This window comes from Pelmatolapia mariae, linkage group LG23 (genome assembly GCF_036321145.2).
Source record: "Pelmatolapia mariae isolate MD_Pm_ZW linkage group LG23, Pm_UMD_F_2, whole genome shotgun sequence".
Taxonomy (NCBI): Eukaryota; Metazoa; Chordata; class Actinopteri; order Cichliformes; family Cichlidae; genus Pelmatolapia; species Pelmatolapia mariae.
In genome coordinates, this window is record NC_086246.1 from 35021085 (window position 1) to 35042038 (window position 20954).

The 20954-nt window shown below is 40.8% G+C and overlaps 2 protein-coding genes across 3 annotated transcripts in view; one reads left to right on the forward strand and one right to left on the reverse strand.

The window, feature by feature from the left end:
- The window catches only part of si:ch211-51h4.2 (uncharacterized), a 93024-nt gene extending 76645 nt beyond the window's left edge, over window positions 1-16379 (forward strand). Inside the window, exons 13-18 of the mRNA XM_063467942.1 lie at window positions 1820-1862; window positions 5284-5398; window positions 5722-5824; window positions 8567-8636; window positions 8770-8873; window positions 9112-16379. Coding sequence (XP_063324012.1) covers window positions 1820-1862; window positions 5284-5398; window positions 5722-5824; window positions 8567-8636; window positions 8770-8873; window positions 9112-9322 — 646 coding nt within the window. The 3' untranslated portion in view covers window positions 9323-16379. The remainder of the gene's footprint in view (window positions 1-1819; window positions 1863-5283; window positions 5399-5721; window positions 5825-8566; window positions 8637-8769; window positions 8874-9111) is intronic.
- An 11-nt stretch (window positions 16380-16390) lies between these two features.
- tbl1xr1a (TBL1X/Y related 1a) overlaps window positions 16391-20954 on the reverse strand; it is a 45482-nt gene continuing 40918 nt past the window's right edge. For both annotated transcript variants that reach the window (XM_063467943.1, XM_063467944.1), the window contains 10 exons: window positions 20755-20896; window positions 19343-19406; window positions 19000-19097; window positions 18829-18889; window positions 18601-18722; window positions 18429-18503; window positions 18068-18195; window positions 17296-17461; window positions 17103-17204; window positions 16391-17024 (listed from right to left, as the gene is read on the reverse strand). In XM_063467943.1, coding sequence (XP_063324013.1) covers window positions 16998-17024; window positions 17103-17204; window positions 17296-17461; window positions 18068-18195; window positions 18429-18503; window positions 18601-18722; window positions 18829-18889; window positions 19000-19097; window positions 19343-19406; window positions 20755-20896 — 985 coding nt within the window. In that variant the 3' untranslated portion in view covers window positions 16391-16997. The remainder of the gene's footprint in view (window positions 17025-17102; window positions 17205-17295; window positions 17462-18067; window positions 18196-18428; window positions 18504-18600; window positions 18723-18828; window positions 18890-18999; window positions 19098-19342; window positions 19407-20754; window positions 20897-20954) is intronic.

The following is a 20954-nucleotide window of genomic DNA, read 5'->3' on the forward strand; positions in this document are numbered from 1 at the left end:
GTATCACACTATGGTTTCATTATGGTGGTATGTTATATTTCACTGTTATGCAATTATGATGCAACTCCAAGTTTTCACGTGTGCACACCGACTGTTGTTGTCATATTCTCGAGTCTTTAACTTTCTGTAACCTCTTTTTACAGCAGAACATTTAGTTCTGTTAGTTTGGCTGCAAAGAAAAACAACAGAGTAACTAATGAAACCTACAGCACATTACAGCAGCAGCAGACAAATGGCTGAAATTAGAGTTTAAAATGGAAACACTGATTCATAGGTTTAGCCCTGACCTGCCATATGCTTTACTACCATTTGTGGCTAATTTAATATTTAGGACAATATTTTCCCCCTGCTGTAGTATTCTTGTTTCTCCCCAGGAGATCCCTCTGCCGGCCGGGAGTTGGCCAGCTCCCAGCAAACCTGAGAGAGCCAGGCTCTATTTCACTGACTCCTAATGAAGATTAATTAATGTAGAGGGCAGCCATTTATAAATGATAATTACTATTAAAAACGTAAAGGGTCAGAAAGATTAATGTAGCATAAGACAGCGCAGGTATGTCAGTACAAAATCATATGCTCTGCTTCAAGTGTCTTGTGTTAAATGTTGTTTCCCCAAAAGACAAACATCAAAGGAAGTCGGTCAAATCAAGACATGCAACTTATCATATATACGGATACATACAAGTGTTACTGAATACAATATTTGTTCATTATGGTTGCATTTAAAGTAAAACGAGCAGTGTACAGTTAAGGGCAGGGCTGTTAAAACTCCCCACCTCTCCTCTATGACATCTGATTTTAAAAGACGATGGCAACAGCTTGATTTGACTCTCTTAATCTGTGAGTGATGGCACGGTACATGCCTCCATCTTTTATATACAGTCTGTACTCAAAACAGTCAAATGAACAGTGCACAAGACACATTTCTCAGACGTAAGCCTTTACTTGGTTTATCTATGATACTGGTCAAAAGCGATTGGGGTGTGGCCAGTGTCTGTTAAGCTAATGCACTGCCACAGTCATATCCATGGTTTTTATGTGCAAAAAAAGTACAGATCAGAGTTTTTGTGTCCTACGTGTGAATTAAACTGAATTGTGCATTCCATCTTTCACTTCCTCTGTAGATAATCCTGCTCATCATACAGAATAAGGTTCTGGAAATGCAAGTGGAGGTCGGCTTGTTGACAACAATGTTTCTGAGTGAACAATGAAATGGATTGCAACTGTGCTACTAGAATTTATGGTGTGGTTATGAAAAGCTTCAATTGATGTGAACTTAATTTAGCATTATATTATGGTTTATTTTAGGCCACTCTAACCTTGAAGAGAAACTTCTTCACCTTTAAAGGACACACAGAATATATATATATATATATATATATATTTATTTATATGTATATGTGTGGGTTAACAGGGAGAAAATCCTCCCTTAATAACATTCAAATCCCTTTCTGACTTACTCACTGATTCAATTTCTCTGTTCAGTGAGGTTTACATAGATGAAATATATCAGAGGAAATTGACTGAGACTGAATCATTTTATTACTTCTTTGTGGGGAATCTGATGAATTGTGTGCTAAAGGTTTTTCTCTTAAAAAGTAGCTCATTTGTTATTTCATAAAATTTCTAAGAAATGCTGATAAATTGTCACTGCAGGCGTTAGACATTAGATAAAGATTTGTGTTGCTCGGTGGCACATTTACAGCTGTGGCTGAGAGACCCGTTAACAGCAGTCAACTCTCCTCCTCACAGATCTGTAACACTGAGATAAACTTATTTTCTGTTTTTTATTTCCATGTATTTGTTTGTCTGCTCCCCTCAGGTCAGAAAAAGCAGGAGAGATTGCCACTATTCCACTGACTAAGGTATGACTATCCAACCCTTTTTTTGTGTGCTTGTATTGGTCAACTGGAAAATTAGATTTTTTAAAAAAAAAAAAATATTACAGATATTGTGGATTAAATAATAATAATAATAAGCATAAATCCTTATCTGTAGGAGGCTATTTGAAAGAAGGATCACACACCCCATATCTGATTCGATAAAGTGCTTTGGCTCATGCACGCTAGATATAAAGAACAGCAACCTCCTGGCAACAATCGAGGGTTGCACGTTGATTCCATTGAATTTTTCTGCTGTCTGAAACAGATTACAGGTAGTTGCAACAACGACCTGATTCACCAGAGGTGGAGCAGGCAGCACCCTCAACCTCAGGTCAACCGTTTTTAATACCAAGGCAACTGCACAAATTCCCTGGGGAGCGTCAACCTGTCTCTAAACAAACTCCGTTTGACTTGAAGTGACTGCAGTTACTCTCCGAACACAGATTGCTAACATGTTGCAATCACTCAGAATAAGTCTGCACTGATCACCACAACTTGTCTGCAATCTGTCTTTTGCAATAGGGGATTTGACTCAGCTGGTCGCCAAGTGACTATTTGTTTTTGTAGTTAAATTGCTGTCCTGCAGCAACTACGTTGCCATTTGTGTCTGCAGATGCAATTTTCACCTGCTGATCACAGTAATCCACTGTTATTGCAAACAAGATTGCATGCGATTGCAAACTTGACCCCCTCAGTCACAATTGGTGGCTGGGTAGCACACCTACAGCAGACTGACTCCCTCACTTTACCATTTTATCTACATCTTGAAAAAAACCAGCAAACGACAGCGAGTTGTAGCAGATTCCCATCTTCAAAGCAACAAGGTGACAAGTTCATTGCACACTGTCACAATAATTTTGGTTGTGCTACAGTCTTCAAACACTGTTTTCTCTTGCGTGACTGCTTATGCATTTAGCTTATTAAATTAGCTAATAACAACGGCTTTGAATCATTTTTTTCATGGTTATTTTACTGTAAAAAAAACTATGAAATTATAACTAATACTTTTCATTAATCAGTTAATAATTGATTTGTAGAATTGTTTGGATTATTGTAAACTTGTGTCTGATGTTTAAAAATCTTTGCAATCTTCGACATTAAAAAAATGATATTATCCTTAGTGCTGTATAAAAATGAGCTTTTTGTAACATACAGTGACATGAAATGGCATAAAATGTAGCTTTCCTAATGCTTTGTAATAACACTACTGTTTTTGGCTTCGCAATAATTGAGTTTGTTTGAAGTGTCAGATGGTGTGTGGATCCAGTCCAGTCATAAAACACAGTTAAGATGACGCTATAGGTAGAGGAGATGGTGTGACTACTACATGACACATAAATTAATTTAAAAGGCAGGTATTGCCCACTGTAACTCCCCCCTCTCCCTCAAAGTCTCTCTTGCCTCCAGTAATTCAGAATGTAGCATTTTTTCATTCATGTTTGTTAGCTTTATCATTGTTTATAAATGAATTATAATGATTTAAAGTCTAGATTTTATTTCAGTTAGTTTTCTTTCACACTTTCCTTTAGGTTGTAATTTGATTATAGTTAGCTACATACACACATTGCTCATGATATCTCCGCCATATTGGACGTGATGCAACCATTGGTTGCCAAGGAAAATTGTGTATTCACTGACTGGTTGGCAGTGGCTCTTAGAGGCTGTTGGCTCTTACTGGATGAAATCAGTTGCAGAGATTAGTGTCCTGCTGTTTTTCATGTTTGGCAACAAACTACTAGTCGAGTACTAGTAGTAAAACTTGAAAAATGCTCACATATCTGAAAAGCCTCAATAATAACTTTGGTAACATCTTCTCTGTATATACATACTACCTCTAATAGCCTGGGCTTGCATAAGCTAATAACAGTGCTTTCATTTGAAAAGCAACAGATGTCCACATTGCTTATGGTGATCAGTCTGTTTCCTTCCCCATCTATGGTGAATAAGAAAACATAAAAACTTCATATGTGACCTTTGCGTGCCCTTAAAGCCACATGCTGGGCCAGATAATAGTTTGTGTTGCGATCAACTGCAGGAAGATGTGATCACAGTGTGTTTGTATTCAGTACAATACAAGAAACAGTGATTTTACCCTGCTAACAGCTTCCTGTGGAGCTAATGGAAACATGCAGCAATTAGCTATAGTGCTTGGCTTGGCCTAGCTCAAAAACTAATTAGCAGTCAGATCGCGCTTTGGAGCCATCCTGACCTGATCTCTTTAGAGAGAAAATAACTCAGGAGAATAAAGCTGCACCAGGCAAAATGTAACGTAGAAATCCACGCGTTATCAACCTAATGCAAAAATGAAACTTTCTGACTGAAATTAATCTTTATACAAACAGACGTTCAAAAGTCTGCAGGATTTTGTGTGTCACCAAACAAGGATATCTGCTAAATTCAGTTCTACATCCACCTGTGTCATCGTGTCAGCTTCGTACATTGGATGCAATTTGCTGCAGAGATTGAGGTGGGGCCTTTTCTGGTCTACATTTTCTTACTAAATTATTTCTATACATGGTGGGGATGAACTGAATCCCCTGTAAGTTATTTTGGCACTGCAACTTCTGGTGGTCTATAGTGCAACCAACAATAACATCACAGCTCGTGACAATAGACACGACAAAGTGTGAGCGGAGACGATTCTGGTCCTGTTCCAAATCTACCTTTATGCATGCACGGCTTTTCAGTGTACAAACAAGCACCAATAAGCCGTTCCAATGTGAAGACCTATACCTTTGTAAATGAAAAGGTTTCAGAGGAGCAGGTCCTCATATTTTGCAAGACCCTCACAAAATATCCTAAAAATCCCTGAAACATTACTGCCGTCAAAAACATGATCTCCAGCATCAACATTCCCTCTGAAGGTGAGCTCTCCAGCATGTTTCAACTTAATTTCAGCCATGTAGTGGGGATGCTATCTGCGACATCCTGCTAGAAAGCTTTGATGTGCAGGCCATCTCTGAAGAATTGCGAGGCCTGTGGTTTGTTGGCTGCATTTGCTGTGATGGGCCGATAAAGGCGAGCAGACACAGCGCTACAAGAAAACATCAGTCTGAACCAGAGCTCAGTATAAAACATGTTACAGAGGGATGTCGTTCTCATTTAGCCTTTTGCATTATGTTTGATCACCTGTATCTGCAACAGGAAATTAATTTCTTTCTTTCTTTCTGTTTTTTAAAAAAAGGTTAAAACATTCTTGTAAATGCAGTGATTGCATAAAAGTTCTGAACTTTATTCAGGTGAAATTCATAATCCTATAAACGTTTCAATAACACCGGCAATAAATTTAAGAAATTAACCGTCATGTAGGTGTCACCTTAGGTCAGCTTAGTGTATTAAGCTTCTTGTGTCCTCATTTTCCACACCCACCGCCATCCATCACCCCCCATGACATTCCCTGTAGATCATTAATGAACGTTACAGGGCTTATTCGTGGGTGGCTGAGCTGATCCAGGTGTTTATAGCCATCAGCGTCACTGTGTCCTTCCTGGTTATGGGATCTGCTATGAAGCACACCAGTAAGTTGACTAATTCCCATAAACTGCTCATAAAAGACGAAGGTAGACCCTGTGACATCGCTATTGGTTTAAGAAAGTTGGTTTCAGTTTCAGAAAACTGCATCTTTTGGAACTTCAATATTAGCTTCATCTTTCAGCCCTGGATGTTGCTGTTGCTTTTGTATTTAATATTATAGGAGAAAAAGAGAAAGCTGTGGATATGCTATTTACTAGTGGTTCATCTCTGTGGTACTGCCACAATTGTTGATGTTTCTCTTGTTTATGTCGTGATTTATACTGAAGGAATAAGCTGTGTAATGTTATGTTTTGACTGTTTCTTTCAGTCGATGGTCTGGTGAGCTCACTGTGGAGCAGCAAGCTGGAGTGGCTGACTAAAGCCTGGGAGCCAAAGTTGCCAAATAAACAGCACATCTGCTCAGCAAGAAGGTGATGATGGGGAGTAAAAGCGTTTAGTTTGGATGATATGTGATTCAATTTAAGGGGCGCATGATGCTAAAGCTTCGTGTGCCAGAGAGCATCATCAGCATCAGCTGTTCACATGTAAAAGGTTAATAGTTTAATCAGTTTTGTAATTATAATTATAGTTCTGCTTTAAAAGCAAGTTAAAGTTGGTTGAAGTTGCTTTTTCATACAAAAACTTTAGACATTTTCTGGAGAATCACGTGGGGATGTTTTCCACAGTCATCCTCTCTAATACATGCCCCCTTGCAGGAAGTGGTTTGCATATTACTGGAAATACTCCATGTGATTAAGGAGAGGGTGCTGCCTGGGCAGACCACAGAGGAAGCAGAATATGTGATTCCCTCTTGCTGGCAGTGCAGGCTGCTCAATTCTCACATCAGCACAGTCACCGCATACTGGGAACTGGATGGTTCGGGGTGGGCTGCTGATTACATCAGACGTTTGTGCTTTTATGTGGACCTCCTCTGGGTGATGTGCACAGAATTCATAGTTCAGGGCTGCAGAGCATGGTTGAAAATGGCTTATTCTTGGAATTATATGATAAATGTAATATTTTTCTTTAATATAAATAATTACACAAAGAGATGTCATATTACAACCGGGCTCCCAACCCCCACAAAACCTTTCATGCAGACATCCAGGTGATTATCACATCATTAGGTTGGAACGTAAAAGAAAAACTGATTTTGAGGCTGTTAAATGAAATGAAATGCTCGGCACGTTGAGATGACCTGCTCGTCCTGTCCATTCACTGTGATGAATGATCCAGATGATCCAGGATCCAGCGTGTCTCCTGGCTTTATTAAGGCTTTCAACATTTGTTACTGAAATACAGTTATTAATAATCTTCAAGGCTACAACACAACAGCGCTCAAAATGATGGCATGCTAAAGCTCAAATTCTCTTTGATCGTTTAAATAAAGCTAGTTAATTATGGAGCACATTTTTAATCCAGGTTTAACAGTATTTATGGGAAACCAGGCCTCTTCATATCAAAGAGATTTTAGCTTAGAATTCATTTTTGTCACGTTTATTGAAGGTTCTCAACATATCAACATCTGATGGAAACATGACAGTAATTTACATCATCATCTGTATGTGTCTCTTCTGTAGTTATATAAAGGATTGTCCAGTGGGTCCTATGCTGAAGGACATAATTAATTTCTTTGCATTTAGACGATTGATCTGGGTCTGGCAGATACTTTTAGATCTCTTCACTCAGTTAGAAACTCTCCGAAGCAAAACTGAGCGCAGCAGTGAGTGTGATCCTTATCCACAACACTCTCCAGCTGGTGGATAAGCAGTGGCACCCAGGTCACTGCTCCTCTCCACAAGGCTTCCAGCTGGTGTCCTCTCTTTTACACCAGAGCAAAGAGAAGACAATCTCTAACTTTCAGTTGTTTTGTCTTGTGGCCCCTCACTCCTTCTTTGTCAAGAGATTCAAGAGCAAGCAAGCTTGAAATCCACCATATTCATTCATACTACACCAAAGAAGTAATAACTACTGAACATTTAAAATGCAGAAAAGTTTCAGATTTTTCACTATCTACAGTAGAAATTTCGATTTTTTTTATTTTTTATTTTTAACAGTTGGCCCACACAGCTTAAAAAAAGAAAGAAAAAGTGGGGGGGGGGAAGGGAACAAAGGAAGCAAAAGCTTTGTTTCTTTGTTAGAGGACAGTCTGGGCAATGAGCTACTTTTTCTGTAATTTTACACATTTATTACTTACAGTTTATTACAGAGTCGTGCTGACAGATTTCTAAATAAGAACACTGAGACATGATTTTGAAATAGTACTTGTTTTCTCTCTTATGGGGATAATTCAGCAGGCTGGAGAAAGAAAGGACTTTCTCTCATCTGGACTGTATGTGGCCCATGATGTAAAATGACTTTCATATCTCTGCTTTAGGGTGCTAAGATTTGCAGACATCCTATCATGCCATCAGTTTGAGATCCTTATAAGATGTATATGATGATTCCTTTGATTCAGCATAGCAGATAACTGACTGGTGATGGGTCCAGTGTCAAATGCTGCTCTGATTGGGAAGGAAATGCAGAATGGCCTCCGCGTCTGTAATTAAGCCCATATTATGACTCTCTTTAGGAGTTCCCAACTCACCCAGGTTTCTTGATTTCTGAAAGAACTAAAACTATACCCCGGAGTTCAAAATTAACAGCAAACCTTAAACTGAGTTGCTCTCTGAGAAACAGCAGGTCCCAGACTTGTAGCTTCAAAGCCTGAAATAACTGCAGGATTTACAGGGGAGACTCTCGCAAACATCTAAAACATTCAGTTAAAAAGTACTCAAACTACCAGGAGTCACTGCAGAAATCATGCGGCGCGTCCACAGGTTATTACTTATTTGTCTCGTCATGATTTTAGTTTAAAGCAAACATAAAAACTGCATCAGCCTATTGAGGAGATTCACTTTGGGCACAAGACTTTGAAGTTTCACTCCTCTTGCACCATATTTGCACCAAAAAGCCACTCGAACCGATTTCACAGGCTGTTTACTCAGGTTCTCTCTGTCTCTGCCTCTCTCCTTTATAATTTAATCGGCAGTGTGTTTTCTCTCCCCCTCCACATAAATGAAGAAGAGGACGATCTGTGACATGACGTATAATTCATCTGAAACGCTCTTCAGACGACGACTGATTAAGTTAATTTCATGCTTCTCCTTTTTTTTTTTTTCTCATCCTTCCAGCGTGGCCAAAGGATTCATGTCACTGCTCGGGTTCGTTGTCATCTTTATTGTGTCAGTGTGTGATCCCAGGGTAAATAACACACACACACACACACACACACACACACACACACACACACACACACACACACACACATACACACACGGAGTAATGACTGCTGTCTGGAATTCTGCCAGTCATCCGTGTTTTCCATCTGCTTCAGGGTTTTGTTGTCATGTTGGACAAAGTTGTGTCATTCTCCCTCAACACTGAAGTGGGACTGTTTGTCTTCATCATGCTGAGAGAATCCAGAGAGGACAGATTCCAGTGAGTACCTGTGATGTTCAGGATTGGATTAACTTAAAAAAAAACTTTAAGACTTTATTTTGTTTCCAGAAACAGATTCGAGTTGGATTTTTGGTGGCATAGCACACAGTTTAACTGGCATACATGCTCCACCCTTTCTGTTGGAGCTTGTTTAGGCTCTTCGTTCCGAGCCGGGGAGTTTCGACCGTGATAATGAGAATAATAAATTCTCTCTCGCTCTCTCTGCTTGTCTTTCCAGACAGCTTGCTGTCCCTCTGCCACTGGGCGACTGCGTGTTCAGCCTCAGCTGGCTGCTGCCCACCTACTTCCTGTTTGCAGTAACCTACGACGTCCTGCAGACCCTGGCGGATCTGGCGCATTATATGCATTTCTACAACCACGATCAGGAGCCACACATTTACAATCTGACGGGGAGTTTAGCAGCAGCCAATCTCTCCACCCTCCTCTGATCTAAGAAGCTAGTTAAGGCACAAACTGGTAGGAGTTAAAATTGCCAAAATGACAAGCTTAGCACCTTTGTTTGTTTTTTTTGGTTTTTTTGTGCACTGCACTTTCCCAAAAACCATGTATGAAACAATCTAACAGTCAGATGCAGAGGGCTCTCTTTTGTTATGTCACGGTGGCCATCCTTGCTCAAGTTAGCGACACAGTAGAGATCAAAATTTCAGACTGTTTTTTTTCCTTTCAGTGGCCTTCATGGCATGTTAGCTGTAGATTTAGGACTCATCTAGGGTTTTATTCAAAATAATGAAGTGTGGACCCAGTGTGTAACTAAAGTGATCAAAGTTAGATAAAAGTTTTTGTTGCTATAAAATAATAGACATCTAAAAATTAAATTCCTGATGATTAAGAACTGTAGAAGCCGTCTTAATTGGAGCGGCTGGCAGATCTGCAGCGTGGATGTTACCAATTCCACGCCTGCTCCGTTTGATTTCGTCCCGCTGTTTCTTCATCTCGTCCTCAGTCTACTAACCGTAGTGGATTTCTTAGCCATAGCATTGTCCTCAGCAGTCAACCGGAGATTCTCGATTGGGTTTAGTTCAGGATTCAGGGTTTGCTATTTCATTATTTCAGGCTTAACAGCTGCAAGGAAGTGCTTTCCCAGTTCTGCAGAGTGATTACGAAGCATTGTCTTGCATAAATATTGTTGGCTGATTAGAAGCTGATGTCAGGGAGGGAATAATCTGTGTTGAAGGAGCTTCATCGGGACATTAGCATTCACCTTGCTGAGGGGATGTGTAAGAGGCTCAAACTTTGCAGCAGAAAACATCCACCAAACCATTAACCTCCCTCCTCCAAACTTAACTGGCTTCTTCACACTGGTGTGGGTGCATTTGTTTTCCAGTTTTAGTGCAGAACATGATGCTTCCTGTGTGAACTTATCATACCAGTTCCTCTGTGTCCACATGATCTGTTCCTCTGCAGATTTCAGTATACTCTTTTGATTTCTCCTGTTTCATGATTGGTTTGGTCACTGCGGGCTTTCAGTCTGATTTCTGTATACGAAGAAAGAACCTTACACCTTTTCAGCCAAGAATCGGCATCAGTGTTGATTCAAATCTGTACTGAGACTTTTCTCCTCTTCTCCTTCGGCTTGTATAGATGGCCAGCATTTTAGAAGTAAACTGGTTGAATATTCTAGCAGTCAGTGCTCTTTGAACAACCGGCTCCTCTAATACATTCAGCCTCCACTTGAACCACAGCCATCAACAACCAGCAGCTCCCCATCTTTCAAAATGATTGTTCTCTATTTTTATGGGGTCTCTCAGATCCCAAAGTGTTCTCTAGTTTTGATCACGGTTCCTTCAGAAATTCTCATTAAAGTTTTCTTTTGCAGTTTTGTTGTACAGTATTTTCAGCGTTTTTAAATTCAAAACTATGCCTCAATGACATCTTTTTATTAGTGTTAGGGTAACTTTAAATTTGAATTGTTACAGCTAATTTTGGTCTCTACTGTGCAATAGTGCCATTTTTCTGGGTGTGCTTAGTTCGTATTAAGTCGATTTCTCTTAACTCTCATTTTGAGTGTTTTATATACAGCCTTTTAACCAGGCTGCAGTCATTGCTTCTGAGTCTGTGTGATGGGTAGAGCACAGACTAACTGGGTAATATTTAGATTGGAAAAGAGATTAATGTTCAAAAAGTGAGAGACCGATTAAATCCTACTGAGATGAAACATTTCAGCGTGCTTAGTTTTTTGCGTCCAGTATGACGGTAAATACAGTTTGAAATTATTAGTGCTGTGCAAAAGTTTCAAGCAAGTAAAGTGAGGATAGTTTGCAGTTATCAGCTGTTAATGTTTTACAGATTGTGAAGTAGGGCGAAACCTAAATGAAATCAGTGCTTGGTGTGAGCACCCTTTGCCTTTTAAATCAGCACCAGTTCATGTCGGTACACTTGCACAAAGTTCTTTTAAGTCAATTGGAAGGCAGGTTGTTCCAGGAATCCCAACAGTTCTCATGTGGATTTCCTCTGCCTGTGTCTCCTGGCTCTTCATGCAATCCCAGACTCACTCCATGATGTAGAGATCAGAGTTCTGTGGGTGTTACACCATCTGTTACAGGACTTCTTGTTCTTGTTGTGGCTGAAGTTAGTTTTTCATGACTGGCTGTTGCGAGGCATCTTCATGCTGTATAATGAATCTGGGCTGCTTTCCTGAATATGGTGTCTGATAAATGGGACTAAACATCAGAAACTTCTGCACAGTACTATTTATTACTTTGTTATAGATTTACTCCTTAACGCCTTATGCAGAGTATAAAAATGGCATTTATTTAAACAGTAATGTATAATAGTAGAGTAAGTTATATAGTTATGACATAGGAAGATCTCTTCTTCAGGGTTTTTCAGCCTTTTCTGCAGTCTACATTATTTTCATACTAATAATATTGCAGTGCACACACAGGCACACGCACACACAATCATGTTTTCATATCAATGTGGGGACAACTAATTGACATAATGCTTTCTGTAACCCTGAAACTAAAAACCACATTTTGAATCTCAAAAATACCTCCAAACTTGTGGGGACGTGAATTTTGTTCCCATAAGGGCTGTTGGTCCTCACATGTATAGTAAACTTCCAATTTTTGGTCTCCACAAAGATATGTAAACTAGTACAGGCACACACACACGGGTGGACTTAAAGGCAACGTGTCACTGCACTCCAGACAGCATTAGTACGCACAATGAAAAGTTAGACTAGAGAGGCTCCCAGTGGTCTCTTTGCATGTTCACAAATGCAAGAACTTTTGGTTCAGGCATGAGCTCCATTTAGCCTCCCAATACACAAACTAAACCTGACAAAAATGTGTATTTTATTATAACCAGTTGACTAATTACTCGTGTCTAGGGCATGTACTATAAAGCATTTGGGGATTCAGGATTAGCCTGATGTTTAAGGGTTACAAAGGTAAGTCACTTCTGACCACAGCAGGTTAAGTTGGAGATAAGAGATGAACTCATGCAGTGCAAATAAATCACCACCTACCATCACCACTCCCAGAAGATCCCTCAGACCTCAGTAGGCACAAAATAACTGTATCTTTAGTTTTAAGAGACTATGTGAAGTCTTTCTCTCTGTAACACCATCAATAAGAAATAGAGAGTATTAGAAGCAACCTCCTGACCTGCTTTTTTAAGTGCTGGTTGCAAACAACTTTAAAGCCACTCTATTTTTCTGTAAGCCTTAAAATACTGATATAATCCTCAGACAGGGCACTTAAGCCTTTTACTTGTTGACCTTGTATAAAATTTGTAAGTCAGTCTCCTTACTTACTGGCATGAACTGCTTTTTTGCCAACTTTTCCACATTTACTGACCATGCAAAGCTTTGAAAGCCCACACACATTCATGTGGGGCTTTTCCTACCACGCAGCTGCTGTGTTTAGGCCACATTGTGTGTTTAACCTTGTTACATTTCTCTAATAATCAAGTTTATTATTTAATTTTTACAATCATTTCCTCTGCTGACTTATCAATGTTTGTTTCTGGTCACATGATGCCAAACTCTGGGATGGCTCCCATCTTTGTTAGATAAGGAAAGGATATATCTGGGGTAGGTTGAACTTGCTTTGTGTTACAGCTGCTTGACGTGTTTACCTGGGACCTGTAAACCTACAAAGTCCAGCACACCCAGAACATCTTATTGGTTTCTGAGTTCTCCTACCCCAACAGTGTTATCAACTTGGTAAGCCCGAGCCTGAATTAAAATTACAGCTGTCTTTAAATTAACAGGCTGTCTGATGTAAGAAAGGTTTAGCTACGCTTTCAGCTTCAACCTACGCTTTTAGTTAACAGCGAGCAAAGAAAAAAAGTTGCTTTTGAGTCTATTTCTAACCGATGCTCATCAGAGAAAGACAAAACCGAGTTTCTGAGGAATCTTCAGGAATGATGATGCTGTTTTCCTGAGAACCGATTGGTCAGTAGACGGTGATTTTGTGCATGTTGATATCTTACCTGCCGCAGAGCAGGGCAAGCCTGCAGCACAAGTTAATATGCAGATGTGTCTTGGTAAGACAGTGAAAAGCCAGGGTCTAGCTTCGTAGTACAGGCTTGTGAGCATTTCACCGCTTCGCTTGCATTTAATTTCGATGGGTCAGGGTTAGCTGGGAATGCAGCATGCCGCTCAGTTTGATTGCTTTCTGCAGAAGCACCAGCCTGAGGACGTTTGAAATCAAAGATTTACTGTTTTATTAAAGTCGGCTATTTTTGTTTGACATATATTAAAAAAACATGTATTCATGATTGCCATTCAGTCGTATTCTTTGGTGTTATTTCAGCACCGACACTCTACAGGCACACAAATAAAAACTCAAAGCTCTTATCAAAATATATTTTATTCTGCACTTAAGTTTCACTGATCGGACTTAAATGATGACACATGAAAGTGATGCGAGCTGCAGAGAAAAACAAAGAGGCTCGGGGAGCCCATCGCAGGCGCTGCCGGGCTGACTCTGTGGCACAGACCAAATCAGGGGGACCCTGCCTGTGTGACATGTTGGGAGGAATTTCAGTACTTGAATGCTTTGAGTACAGGAAAGTTAAAAACAAAAGGAACAGGTACAAAATATCAGACTTTAAACACTAATCCATGAAAACCGTCAGCCCAGAAGTAGAAATTTATTACAGGGTAGAGAAGAAGAAATGAGTTAATTTGCAATTGTACAAACTTTTCTCAGAGGCAGAACTTCCCCTCGAGGCAGGTTTGGGTTTAATTAAACCTCTGAAGTTGCATTCATGGATGCACTTTTTTTGGCCAATTAGGATTTTGGTGGATTTTACCTAGAATGAGTTCTTTGGTTCGGAGGTTTAACTCGAGTATTGAGTTATAGTTGTCTCAGCTTTTGTAGGTGTTTTCCAACTGTTACGTTTCCCTCACTGTCATCTGAGAAGCTCCTGCCCAGACGCACAGTAGGTGCCCAACAGAGCAGCCATGTTGGTTTCAATTTGAAATCTGGGAGCTTCTATGCAACAGAGTTGAGAGCTGATTGCCTTTCCCTCGTGGCTCATTCATCAGTGATGTGAAGCAGCAGGATTTCACGTGTGCAATGACACGCAAACACAAATATAACTCCATACTCGACCACTGACCTGCGTCTGGAGCGACTCTCTCAAAGAAACATCTGTGTGACTCCCAACTTTACCTGGCTCAATTTAAGAATTACAATCTCGTGTTTAATGGACTTCAGGAGACAGCGATTCAGGGACAAAGCTTCCCGAATGGATTCAAGCAAAATAAAAAATTAAAACATTTGTTTTATTAAAACATAGACAAATTTAGTGGCGATTTGCTCCTGGGAAAATGCTCCCCAGGCAAGGTGCCTTCAGAATGACAGCTCAGCTCAGAAAGCTTTTACATTACAGGGTCAACCTTTACTGTTTGCATCAGAGTAAAAAAAAAAAATCTTTAAAATTTATTCAACATGGAAATTAACACTGCCAATAAATCAATTCACATTTTTTTCTTCAGCTCTACAAAGAAATTACAAAAACTTTAAATTTGTCTTTAAAAGAGTATAAAACGTCTCGTCAGCAGGGACCTTCGGAATAAAATTTAAGCTGATTTTTTGGCGCATAAAACCAAGAATGACGATGAGAGGGCAGATGAGCAAAAAATACACTAAAGATGCAGCGTCATGTTTTACTTTTAATTCACCAAAACTGTCACGCTGTGACTTTTAGCCATTTGTTTGTGTCTGGTTTGTTTGTCCTTTGGTGCCTCTAATAAGTTCCTAACGCACTCGAGTGCGTTCTGATCCGGCAGACAGCTCGTCCCTGTTCTTCTTTTTGTAAAGGGTCGCTCTGAGCAGCCCTCCGCTGCCTGCCGGGGAAATCTGAGTGACCATATTTTAAAAAACTGTTTTAAAAAAACCCTAAAGTTTCAATTATAAAAATATTTTAGGGACTTTTATGAAGTTACTGTTTGAATTCAACCAAGACAGCAAAGCCAAATAATTACTGTTTTCAGAACCAAGCTAAGAAAGCCACAACTGACCTCGCTCACCAGGTAGCATGATCAGATCGAGGCGGCATCCAAAGCTACTCCCTACCACAGACTTTCTGCCAGTTTCTTATCCTGAAATTTCTACTTCACGTAGTCCACCTAACAGTGGAATTATACACACCATGCACAGGTATAAATGCCGGCAACAGCACTGGTCACTTGCGGAGATTCAAAAGTCTCATTTAAATTTAAGGTGAAAAGGGCCCGTGGTATGCGCACACTTCCTGTTAACAGTCAGACTGATCAGTGTTTGAAAACGGCCTGTTTACATCAGCGTCACTGGTACCAGAATAAAACTAGCTGAAACAAGTAGCTGTACAGCTAAACTTGCACACAATCTAACTTTAATTCTTCAAAAGTCATCCAGCTAATGAAAAAGGAAACTTTTCCATTTTGGGATCATTTTCCACGTTTAACTGTGTAACACTTTACTCTGTTTTCTTTGGCTCGGCCCTCTGCGGGGTTTTTCTTGCCTCTGGCAGCACTGACACTGAAACGTGATGCCGAGTTTTCTCACTCTTTCGGTCTCAGACAGCTGAAGTTGAATCCAATTAGAGATGTTTGCAGTTTTAAAATTGCCAAATGACACCTCGACGACTGTGTGTTTGAGCTGGAAATTCCTGTTGCTGTTAAGTTTTAAAAAACTGAAGGCAACAGAAAGTTTTGATCAGCGGGGTAAAAGAATCCTGACCCGTTTTAAAGCGTGTTATCAATGTCATGTGCCTGCATGGAGGCACAGAGGGGGAACTAGTGTGTGTCTACGTATTAAGAACTGCATTTAACCATGAGACCCACTCCCAGCTGCAGGTGGAAATCGCTGAAACACATGAAGAAGAAAAAGCCTTCGTTTTGCTGCACTGTTTGGAAATCATGGCGAGGACGCTGCTCTTCATAACGGTTTGGTTTGGTGTGCGTGTTTGTGTGTTCGAGTGTGTGTCTGTTTTGTGTGTCTGCCGTCCTCCTAAACCTGGAAAACCTCACCAAGCCCCCCTCCCGCCCCGCCCCTTCCCCCCAAAGATAGAAAATATAAAAACATTGAAACGAGAGTTCTGAAATTTAAAAAAAACTAAGTGCCATCCTATTTTTGTGGTGGAGATATGTCCGCACGATGAGATCCGACTAGTAACAAAGATCAACACTTTTTTCATACTTTTTCATTTTGATGACGATGAGCATGGTTTAAAGATCGAAAAAAGCAAAACAGCTTCCAAATTTTGGTACATATACGGATCTGTAACTTCTTTTTTTTTTTTTTGTCTATCAGTTTTGTTTTTTTGATTTTTTTTTTTTTTGTGTGTGTTTTTGTTTTGTTTTGTTTTTTTCCTTTTTCTTTTTTCGCCGTGTCCCTCCTGCATCTCTTTAAGAGTCTGCGCAGACAGAGAGGGCCGCTTCCATCAGCACGTTTATCCATCTGTGTCTGACCGTCCGTCTGTTCACCCCTGTGTCTGGACCTGCTGTGTCGGGTGCTTGATTCCTGTTCCTGTTCCCTGCTTCCTGTCTGTCGGTGAGCGGGGCCGAAGTCGTAAGCGTGAGCAGTACGCAGGGCAGGGCAGGCAGGGACAGTCATTTGGCTATGTACACATTCATGGTCGGTCCATGGCTTCCAACAAACGGCAGCACTATTTCCGAAGGTCTAATACACACACCTGGAACAGAGCAGAGGTCCATCTGTTAGACTAAAACGATCACAAAAAAAGCCTTAAAACAGTCGTGTGTGGACTTACAGATCCGTCTGATGCGCTGGCTCCCACTTTATCCCCCGCTGCGTTCCAGCAAACCTCAAAGATTCCCCCTGTCCCTCTGTAACTGTGGACTAAAGCTCCCGTCTGCAGACACAGTGCAAACGAGTGTTATTTTAATCGAACTACTTGTTTTATTTCAGAGCTTTGAACAGTACATACACCGTCCTCCTCCTACCTGTGTATTCCAGATGTGCACGCATTTGTCAAAGGAGCCGCTAGCCAGATGGCGACCATCAGGGCTGAAAGCCACACTGTAGACGGGCTCCTGGTGTTTGGTCAGCGTGTGAATACAGATGCCTCTATCCACGTCCCAAAGACGGACGGTGGAATCAAATGATGCGCTGTGGAAGGAGGGGGAGGTTCAGAAATATCTCACATATTGAAGGGAAAATGTGCTGAACTGCAGCTTTCACTTTGGCAGAAACTGTAACACGTTTCACTCTCCTGTGTTAATTTAAAACCTGAGCGCTTTGTAAAACATGGAGTTGATTTAGCTCGGAAACAACACAGCTAGTGCTGAGTCAAACATATGTTTATTATTAGCTAGTTAGCTCATTAGCTAGTTGCACAGCAGATGATTCTACACTGATCACGGATGTGAGGCAGTTCAAGTGTAGAGAATAAAGCACTAGTGGTCAGTAAAGACTAGAGAAGCGTTATATAAACACCAGCCCATTTTAATTTGAATGTGTATACTTAACCTGAAAGCTTTCTAAACTGAGTGTCGGAGGTGTTGCTCAGTCAGCGGCAACATGTAGATAAACCAGACGGTATTAAAAAGGCCGTGCACACAATGGATCAGCTGCCACAGGCAATGGCAGGCTGTTCAACACACCATCATTTCCATTTAAATCAATGTTTAAAATCAAGTCTTGTCAGAGCTGAAAGTGTCCTGATGTGTCCTTAATTACTTCTTGGGTTTCTAACACACACACACACACACACACCTGGCTAGCATGAGGTTAGCGCTGGGATTGTTTGTTCCAGGGCCAGTGGGACTCCATTTGATGGTGTAGATTTCTTTGCTGTGTGCCTGCAGGTCGTGGACACAGGCGTCCTGCTTCATACTCCAGATCTGAAGAGACGCAAAATCCCAAAGAAAGTTAAAAGCTTTCGATTTTAGTTGAACTAATTATTAAAATTTAACCATTGCATTCAAGAAGCCTACAGCACGTCTTAACGGTTAGAAAGTTACTATAATGCCTGAATGCTGATTTATAGCTCAGCTGTTTCCTAAATGTTTTAATCTCTTGTCATCATCATCAAGTTCTTCATTTGGAAGTGAAGAGCTGCAGCGATGCGACTCACCTTCAGCGTCATGTCATCTGAGCAGGAGGCTAGGAGGTTTCCTGTGGGATCCCACTTGATTGCATTTACTTCATTCTGGAAGCAGAGAGGAGACGAAGGTTAGCTAAAGCATTATATATGTGATCAGTGTGCTTTGCTTTGGGAAGATGCACATGAACACAAATCTACTCACTGTGTGTCCCTGGAATGTTTTAATGGGTCGGTCCTGCCCCAGTTTACAGACGTGGATGCACATGTCTGTACTACAGGAGGCGAACGTGTTGTTACTCTGCCAGTCCACGTCAAGTGCTGGAGCTGTGGGCGGATGGAGAGAGGAATATTAGACAGGAACAAAAAAAAAGAAGAAGCAAAAAACAAACAGTTTTTTATTTTAGTTTTGTTGGGTGTCTCGTCTGTTTACCTGAGTGGAAAGGAAACTGTTGTTTGGCTTCTCCTGTATGGGCATCCCATATGATTGTTGTCTGTCAGGAGACATGTACACTTAGTGTGACTAGAGTAAAATATTACCTCACAAGACAATAAGAAACTATTCTTAAAGTTATTTCTCGCTAGAGCTGATTTACAGGTTTACCTTGTCTACGCCTGCGCTCAGGATAAAATTGCCTTTTTTGTTCCACTTAAGGGCAAAGATGGGACCTTTGTGCTGGCCGAGAGTACTGGCCAGGTTACCTGTGGAGTAGACCGAGAACAACACGTGTCAGCTTTAAATGCAAAAAAGAATTTAAAGGCCTGAAAAGAAATACAGAGCAGGGGGGAAAAATAACTGCATTCTGTAAACCTGCCTCTAGGTGGAAGCATTGTTCAAGGATTAACTAAAGCATGTGGCAAACTATTCACGTCACAATTCCCAAAGCATTCCAGCGATTACACCACATTAATAAGTGTGAATGTAACATCAATTAAAGCCATCTCACCATCTTTTGTCCATATTCTGGCAAAGCCGTCATAAGAGCCCGTCGCTAACAGTGTGCCCTCGCTCTGCCAGAGAGAGAGAGAGAGAGAGAGATGTTTCCATATAAATGAGAGCCTGATTTCGACACATTTACTGACCCAAGTCCTGTTCTTCAGTTACAGCATGTGTCCAAATATTTCAGGCCGAATGAGCGTCAGCTGGTGTTATAACAGAGGTCTGTTTTCTCCATCAGCATGGATGCTTTCCAGGAAATTTCTGACTCTGCCTTTGGCTCTGGTTTATGTCCCAGAGGCTGGACTGAAGGAAGAATGCATCGTCTGATAACTCCAACAGTTAAAATACTCAGCACATGCTGACAATTCAGTACATATGAAGGAACCTTTTTAATTTATTTTTTCTTTGCTCTTTATATCTACCTACATGTTGTCATTTTATAAGACGGTTAAAAAAAACCTGTTTAGTATCTTCTTTGGAAATGCTTTAATAGGCCTCGAGGGTTTTCTACACCCTCGCCGCAGTCTCAATCTGGTGACTGATCTGGCTAGTAAGACTTCCTGGATTTTGTGACTGCTTAAAGTTTTGGTTGATAGAGTGGGTGTGGGCATGCTGTCTTGCTGGAGCATGGAGGCCAGGCCAAAGTAACTGGAGAAACATGCGCACATTAAAAAACCTGAGTTTACTCTGTAAAGTTCAGTCAGCTACTGCCATCCTCTGCGATCACAAATAAAGACACATGGGGCAGTTTCAGAAGCACCAACACAGGCCTCCATGTTTTACTGATACTTTCTTTCTTTCTTTAAATGGCTGGGATTGTGACTGCATTACATATTACCTGATAAAGAGGCGAGGCTTAAATGCTCGACCCCAGGCAAATGCTCATAGGTAGAAACATTCAAAAAACATGAGTGGGAGATGAGTAAATGAACCATCCGTCTACTGCCACACCTAACAGTGGTGACAATCAACCTATTTGGTAAAGTAGCAAAATGCACAGCAGGAGCCTTAAATTAAAGTTGATAGTGGATTCTTTTTCTTTCACATATCTTTTTATATCTTATCTAACATCAAACGTTATTACTACCATGCTCTTGGAGGGCACTGCTGACAGGACTGTGCATGGGGTACAGCCTGTGCTTAGCCTGTTTTTGTTTTAGGATGCATGTCTCGTGCTGAGGTGTTCACAACAATAAGCGTTAGCAACAAAAGTGTTTCTCTTCTTCTTCAAATAGGGGTTTAAAAATGACACCGAACATTAAAAACTACCAGAATCCTTTTAGAAAACACATCAAGCAGCCCTTTGAAATTCAAAAATATCCCACAAACTTCTCGAGGTTACGGATTGTGAATTAATCCACACGAGCAGGGTGATTCGTGTTACATTCGGTGTGTTTGTGTGTGCCTGTGTGTACTCACATTCCAGTCTAGTGAGGTGACGTCTTTGTTGCTGGGGACATCTTGTCCTCCCTCTCGTATGCAATGCCTCAGGACCAGCTGTGTGGAGCTGCTTGTACTGTTCTCACTCAGGTTCCAAATACGAGCCGTCGAATCGCCAGACCTGAGACACACCCACACACACACACATCAGACTACCATCTGAAAAAGTAACCTGCAAC